The 7,171-nt window shown below is 50.0% G+C and overlaps 1 protein-coding gene across 1 annotated transcript; it reads left to right on the top strand.

Annotated features, from left to right (window-relative positions):
• The first annotated feature begins 408 nt into the window (after window positions 1-408).
• Window positions 409-6,869, top strand: TALDO1 (transaldolase 1). Its single transcript, XM_041406239.1, has 8 exons — window positions 409-651; window positions 2,594-2,717; window positions 3,121-3,228; window positions 3,789-3,920; window positions 4,348-4,523; window positions 4,637-4,834; window positions 5,955-6,100; window positions 6,616-6,869. Exons 1-8 carry the CDS (start codon window positions 555-557, stop codon window positions 6,646-6,648), a joined length of 1,014 nt encoding a protein of 337 aa, XP_041262173.1. The 5' UTR covers window positions 409-554; the 3' UTR covers window positions 6,649-6,869.
• Window positions 6,870-7,171: the final 302 nt, after the last annotated feature.

The following is a 7,171-nucleotide window of genomic DNA, read 5'->3' as shown; positions in this document are numbered from 1 at the left end:
TCCACGACGGCAGGGGAGGGAGCACAGAGCGCTCAGCTCCTGCAGCGGGGCAGCGCCGAGCCTCCCCTCAGGGCCGCCTCCCCTCAGGGCCGCCTCCCCTCGCGGCCTGCCCGCCGCCATCTTGCTGCACCGGCGGCGCCCGGGCCCAGCGCGGCCATGAGGGACGGGCGGCTTGGGGGCGGGTCGGGCGCCACGCCTGCCGTGGGGAAGAGCCCCGGGTGCTTCTGGGGACCGGAGATCGCGGGGCCGGCAGATCCCGGGGCCGGCAGAGCCCCGGGCACGCTCTGCTGGGGACAATGGCGGCGTCAGGGTCGCCTAGGCGACCGCCCGCCCCGGCCCCCGAACCAGCCAATCAGAATCGTTCTCTCTCCCGCTGCCCCGCCCCGGCTCCTCCCGGCCGCGTCCGTCTCGTGCCCGCGCTCCTGATTGGCCGCTGCCGCCCAGCCGGGCTGGGATTGGCGCGGGAGCGCGCGGGCCGCGGGTGCGCGCGCAGGCCGGTCCCCTCCGGGCACGCACCGTCCCTTATAGGCACGCGAGCCCCCACAGCCGCGGACATGTCGGTGTCCCCCGTGAAGCGGCAGAAGATGGAGTCGGCGCTGGACCAGCTCAAGCACCACACCACGGTGGTGGCCGACACCGGGGATTTCAACGGTGAGGGGCGGCGCGAGGGGATCCCGTCACCGCATCTTCTCCTTAGCCCCCTGTCCCGCCCCCCTTCACGGAGAGTGGGCGCGCCCGGCCGAAGGGGCGCGCGCTGGGGGGAGCGAACCACCCTGCGGCCGGAGGGGGGCGGGGGGAGGCGCTCGGCGGCGGCGCCTCGGTCCCGTGCCGGGCAGATCCCGCCGGGCGGGACATTTTCCAGACCCTCCCGTGATCTTCTCCCGGTCTGCCCTCGAGTGTGCCCTGACCAGCACGTCCAGCTCTGCCTGCTGTCACTCAAGCCAGGCTCTGCTGTGCTAATGAATTCGGGTTTTCTTCCAGTGACCTGTCCAGCTTTAAGGTCCCTTCCAACCCAGTCATTACAGGATTATGTAAAAATAACGCCAGAGTGCTTTTGTTTCCCTTATCTGCTGAGAATGAGCCAGCACACTCCTTTCTGAGAAAGGGAGGTGGCCTTCGATTTAAACGCCACTTGTTCCCAAGCTGTCGCTGCCTGGCCCGACACAGACACAGAGCCTGCTCGGTCCATCAGAGCCAGGAACTCCCTCCCGGGTGTCTCTGGGTTGTGCAGAGCAGCCCTTGAATCCTGTCCTGTCCTCAGCAGGCCTGCAGTAATCCCTCCACCGCTTGCCTAATCCTGCTGGTGTAACAGTAAACAATCCCAAAGAGCCACTGTCAAATGTCTTAAGAGTACGAAACTTAAGGTGGAGAGAGCACAGGGGTGGCAACAGCTCAGACACGGAAAATAAAACAAACCCCCAGATGGCCAAGGGGGCGTTTGTGTGCAGGCACGGTAAGGACTGCAGAATATCCCACAGGGATCATCGAGTCCAGCTCCTGGCCCTGTCAGGACATCCCCGAGTCGTTCTCTGGGCTGCTCTTATCAGCTGGGGCTTACTCTTAGAGGCCTGACAAGGCAGGAGCCTTACCTGGCTCGCTCCTGGCAGGTTAAACCCTGGTGGAGGTGGTTGCTGCTGCTGCTGCTGGTTCCCAGTGGTGTTTGTATGAGGAGTTTCATTGATGTGCTGCTCTGCTTTAAGCAGTACTCACGTGAATTGAAGTTCTGAAGGAGCTGTTTGTATGGAGTGGACCTCTCTCCAGGATCCTGATCATTGCCTGGGAGGGATCTATGGAAAAACAAGGCTTGTTTTTAGTACAGTTGCACTCTCTCACTCGGGGTTTCATCCCTGTGCAGAAATGCTGAGGAGAAGGGGCTGGTAATATAGATTTTGTTATTTTTTTGACATTTTAATTGTATTGTTGAAACTGCTGAGCGGCTTGCAGAGGCTCTGCCCCGTTTGCCCTGGTGCCAGGCTGTGATTACAGCTGGACAATGTGTGCCACAGCCTGCTGGAGCAAAACCTGGCATCACCTGGAACAGGCGTAGTCCAGAGGTTAGGGTAAGACCAAGGGTCAAGTGTCCTCCTGGTAGGACAAGGAAATGAGAAGAGCAGACACTGAGAAACTGCAGCTGTGTGGAAAAGGTTTAAAAAGCAGTAAGAAAAGGTGCTGGAGTCTCACAGGTGAATTCAGCTGTCCTGGCCCCATCAGTTGGACACAAACGAAAGCCTGAATTTCTGACTGCTTGAAGGGAAGGTCCCCTGTTCTTTATTCCCCTCCGTGATTCCTGGAGCTCAGCTGTGCTGGTTGGGATGGAGTTTGGAAATTAGTACTACTTCTCTCCATCCGTCATTTCTACAGGTTTTTACTTTTGGGCAATTTCTGTAGTTTATAAACTTTAAAGTTTGCTGTATCTTGTGACTGCAGCCCAGTTGTTCTGTGCTGTGGCACAAGCCAGCCTTCAGGCAGTGTTCAAACACCACTGATGTGCTCTGTCATTAACAAGTGTTTACATTCTCACCTGGCTGAGCAAAACCCTTCTGATTTCTCAGGCTGGCTGGCTGTTTCAAACAGGCTGGTTTTCTTCCCTTAGCCATAGATGAGTACAAGCCCCTGGATGCCACCACAAACCCCTCCCTGATCCTTGCTGCGGCTCAGATGCCGGCATACCAGAAGCTTGTGGATGATGCTGTTGCCTACGGGAAGAAGCTTGGTGGGTAAGTAAAGAGGGGTTTCATCTCAGCAGAGCTATATTTAAAATGCCTTCTTTATATACAAGCAAGGTACTGGGGTTTCCCCCTGGTGTACTTGTGGGTTTGTCTCCTGCCCCAAAAGGCCTCAACACTTGGAGAAAAATTCCTTACGCCCATTCCAGATGTGTTTTTCAGAAGTGTATCCTCATTTCCCAGCTCACACCTGGCCCTCCTTGCTCAGGAAAGGAGCAGCACTATTAAAAAGAGTGTCCAAAGGCTAATCCTGCTGGCAGGACAGAAGTGGCTCATTTGAACTCTGGAATTTAATGTTAAATGGGCTGTGAAATTTGATCTTCAAATCCACAGTGAAGTGTAAACTCACCTTTTTTTTACCCCCATAAATGCTTTTGCTCTTTATGGTTTTCAGGTCAGAAGAGGAGCAGATCAAAAATGCTTCTGACAAACTTTTTGTATTATTTGGGGCTGAAATCCTGAAGAGGATACCTGGCCGTGTGTCCACAGAAGTAGATGCAAGGTTGGCTCTTTTCCCTCTGGGTTATCCTGGATATTTGTAAATACAAAATGTGACTTGAGTTGGAGAAATTTTTTTTTTTGCCTAGAAGACCAGCAGGACTTACATTATTAATATTTAAGAGTGTGGGTTTCCCTTAGTTTGACTAGAACTCGGTAACAAAAACAAGTAGCACTGACCTTGGATTTTCATAATCTTCCTGTCGCTGCTTACGCAAGGGAAACCTCACACTTCCAGTGGCAGTTTTGCTAATTCTCTTCTCTGTGATAGTAGCTGCTCAATTTAGAAAGAGATCTGTTTGGACAGTTTTTGCAAGACTTGCACAGGACTTTGCTGTTAACTTGCTCAATGCCAATTTTTGTTAACGCTCAGCTTCTGAATTCATTATGAGAAACTTCCTTCTTGAAGGGCTGACAGCCCAGGAGGGATCTGAGAACACAAACCTGCTGTTGGCATGTAAATGCTGATAAAACAGGACAATGTTTTCCCATGGGGCCTTGGGGCAGAGAATTAAAAAAAATAATAATAAATCAGTTTTAAACAATGCTGCTCTTGCCTTAAAGGTTGTCCTTTGATAAGGAGGGAATGATTCAAAGGGCGAGGCGCCTCATCGACCTCTACAAGGAAGTAGGAGTTGGTAAAGATCGGATTCTCATCAAGCTCTCCTCAACGTGGGAAGGAATCCAGGCTGGCAGGTAAGGCTGTGTGTGCCTGGTGTGCTGATTCACGGCATGCTCCTGCCCGTCCGCAGGCACTGACATGGCATTCTGCGCCTGAACAAACAGCAGTGCTGAAAGCACGGCATGAGGGAGTCTGCCACGAGCACGGAAGCTGCCCTGCCACAGCCTGCTGTTGAAATAGGCAAAGCTTCTTCATACAAGGGCCACAGTTTCCTGAAATATCCTGCTAAGCTGGCTGCATGTGGCTGGAGGAACAGCATTAATAAAGCAGAATTTGGCAGCACAAAACGTTTGCTGTTAGCTGACAACTTTAAAGCTTACCGAGTGCACCCCATTCCTCAATTAACTCAAGGAATTCAGTAGTTTGAACTTAGCAGCTCGTTCCTGAATAGGAATGCTGTAGGTGAGCAAAGTGCTGTTCTAAGCCAGCCTGTGTCTGCAGGGTTCTGGAGGCCGAGCATGGGATTCACTGCAACATGACCTTGCTGTTCTCCTTTGCTCAGGCTGTTGCCTGTGCTGAAGCTGGAGTCACTCTCATTTCCCCGTTCGTGGGACGGATCCTGGACTGGTACGTTGCAAACGGAGACAAGAAAAGCTACGAGCCTTCGGAGGATCCAGGTGAGCACACTGCTGAGAAAACAACAGCTGCTCAAACAGCTCACTCATAAAAGTCATGGCAAAATGCTGGGCTTGAGCACGTTCTAAATAAAGTTGCTGGTTCCTACTTTTAGGAGTGAAGAGTGTCACCAAGATCTATAACTACTACAAAAAGTTTGGCTACAAAACCATCGTGATGGGCGCCTCGTTTCGCAACACGGGCCAGATCAAAGCGCTCACGGGCTGTGACTATCTCACCATTTCACCCAAGCTCCTGGCAGAGCTCAGCAAAGAGCACGTCAAGTTAACTCCCACACTCAGTGTCAAAGAGGGTGAGTCTGCTCCTGGGGGCTTGTTCCAACTTCCTTTCTTCTGCAGTGTTGAGAGTCTGGGGTTCTGGTCAGTGCTGTGCTACTTGCTGCCATCCTGCTTTAGGGATAAATCTAATTTCCTAGAGGAAATATTGTAACCTCAGAAGGAAATACTGTAGCTTCAGTACAATATCACTGCTACAACTGCAGACACTGAGCACTAATTGGACTAAAATGGCTTTGGAGTCTGCTTCCATACTCTACACCGCTCCCCACGGGACAGGCAGAGAAGAGGAAAGTTAACCTGCAGATGCTCAGGATGAAATTTTACTGAACAGTAGCAAAGATGCCAAACCTGGTTTCATCTTAATCTCTAGACATGCCAAGAGGTGTTTTCCCTCTAGAAATTAGAAACTAATCATACACAAGACTGAGTGATTTGATCTGGTGACACTGTGCCATGGAATCCTTGCTCCCATTACACCACTTCAAGCCCAGGTTGGAAGGGGCTTGGAGCAATTTGGGATAGTGGATGGTGTCCCTGCTTGTGGCCAGGGAGTGGAACTGAATGGGCTTTAAGGTTCCTTTCCACCCAAATAATTCAAGGATTCTCTGATACTCTCCCTTTTCTGCAGCCTCATTGAAATGCTGGTTTACATCTCAAAGCAGCTCTGTGCACAGCTGTAGCCATGGGTTGCTGCCCACAGGCTGCTGCTGGCCTGGGAGCCTGCTATCAAGCGAGCTTTTGTTAGTTCTTGCCAAATAATCAAAGCCCTGATTGTTCAGAATATTTGCTTAGAACGTCTCACTGCTGTGGGGTGGTTACACAATTCCTCAGAATAGGCCTGGAATTGCTGTGCCATTCTGCAGCAGGTACAAGATAATGACACACACAAACACTGTTTTAAGATAAACTGATTTATTAGGCTACCTTTTTCCTCTTTGTTCTCCTCCAGCCATATCAGGAGCACTTTTTTCAATCTCACATCCCAAACTGTGCTCCTGCAGCAAGTCATACTGAGAGTATTTAAAATTTTTCCAACAACTAGAAATAGTCAGAACTCAAGACAATTTTAGGAAATCTGAATTTGATAAGAATCTGATCACCTGCTCTGTTTGTTTTTCTCCTTCTCCTGCACAGCTCAGGCGTGTGATCTTGAGAAGATCCACCTGGATGAGAAGGCATTCCGCTGGCACCACAACGAAGACCAAATGGCTGTGGAAAAGCTCTCTGATGGCATCAGGAGATTTGCTGCAGATGCCGTTAAGCTGGAGAGGATGTTAAAGGTAGGTGTCATGCTCCTCCTGGGTACTGCAGCCAGCCTGGTGTGGCTGAGGATTAAACAAGTCTGGGCAGGTCTTTGGACAGGTTATGTAGGACAGGCCACCTAAATTCAGTGAACCTGGTAAGCCTCACTGCACGCCAAGAAAGAATTGGTGCCAAGTGTGGGCCACAGCTGCAGCCCGAGCCGCAGGACTGGCAGCTCATCAGGATAACTGTCAAAGTGACAAGTCCCTTACATCTGATTCTGAGCTGGCAGCAGCAGCACAGGACACAAATAACCTGCAGGTAGTGAGCTGGAAATAAATCATGTTTGTACTTGTAGGCACTAAGAAAGAGCAGATCTGCTGTCAAAGTCTTATGTCAGATTGTGGAGAGGCTTTCACATAGGATTCATCAAACTGTGTTTTTTGGGGAAGAAATACTCAGTATACCTGATCTAGGCATTTGGTGACTGGCAGCTCCTTGCAGCATTCCTAAACTCTTACTCAGCTGTTCTTTGTTTTTTTTCTTTTTCTAGGAGCAAATGTTCAGCACTGAAAATGGGAAATAAAAAAAGAAAAAATAATAATCAGCATTTGCCTGAGTGCTCCAAGCCGAGGTGGATCGGATCACCTGAGGTTCAGTGGATGTACAAATGTCTTACCTGTACAAGTATCATGCTGTGTATGGATAGATTTCTGTATCATGCTTTTTTTTTTTAATCAATTTGCAAAGGGACAAATGGAATTTCAAATTTTTGTGGCACTTTTGTCAATACATGCAAATTAAAACCGACTTGCCTTGTAACATGGTCAATTCATTGCTGCAGGAGACTCCTGATAGGATTTTAATCTCCAAATTCCTTATTAAGTCTTCTGTCCTAACACATTGAAGAAAACAGTTTTTACTTTCAGGTTGTTTTAAAGAGCAAACACAGATTTCACTAGCCCCTCTTGGTACAAAACCCACCAACACTCCTGTGAGACACATATATATGTCAAAATATATATGTGTAACATACTCATTTATACAGATCCTGTTCTATGAAGAGGAAACAAGAACAAGTGATAGGACAACAAGGAAATGGCCTCAAG

The sequence above is a fragment of the Onychostruthus taczanowskii genome, unplaced genomic scaffold, assembly GCF_017590055.1.
Source record: "Onychostruthus taczanowskii isolate IOZ18803 unplaced genomic scaffold, ASM1759005v1 scaffold246, whole genome shotgun sequence".
Classification (NCBI taxonomy): domain Eukaryota; kingdom Metazoa; phylum Chordata; class Aves; order Passeriformes; family Passeridae; genus Onychostruthus; species Onychostruthus taczanowskii.
This window is presented reverse-complemented; position numbering and strand designations above follow the sequence as displayed.

What these genes read in the sequence shown, in the direction of transcription:
- TALDO1 (XM_041406239.1), top strand. Translation starts at nt 555, where the DNA reads ATGTCGGTGTCCCCCGTGAAGCGGCAGAAGATGGAGTCGGCGCTGGAC. An exon ending in TCCACAGAAGTAGATGCAAG is followed by an intron (nt 3,229 to 3,788) that starts GTTGGCTCTTTT and finishes CTTGCCTTAAAG; the next exon opens with GTTGTCCTTTGATAAGGAGG. An exon ending in CACACTCAGTGTCAAAGAGG is followed by an intron (nt 4,835 to 5,954) that starts GTGAGTCTGCTC and finishes TCTCCTGCACAG; the next exon opens with CTCAGGCGTGTGATCTTGAG.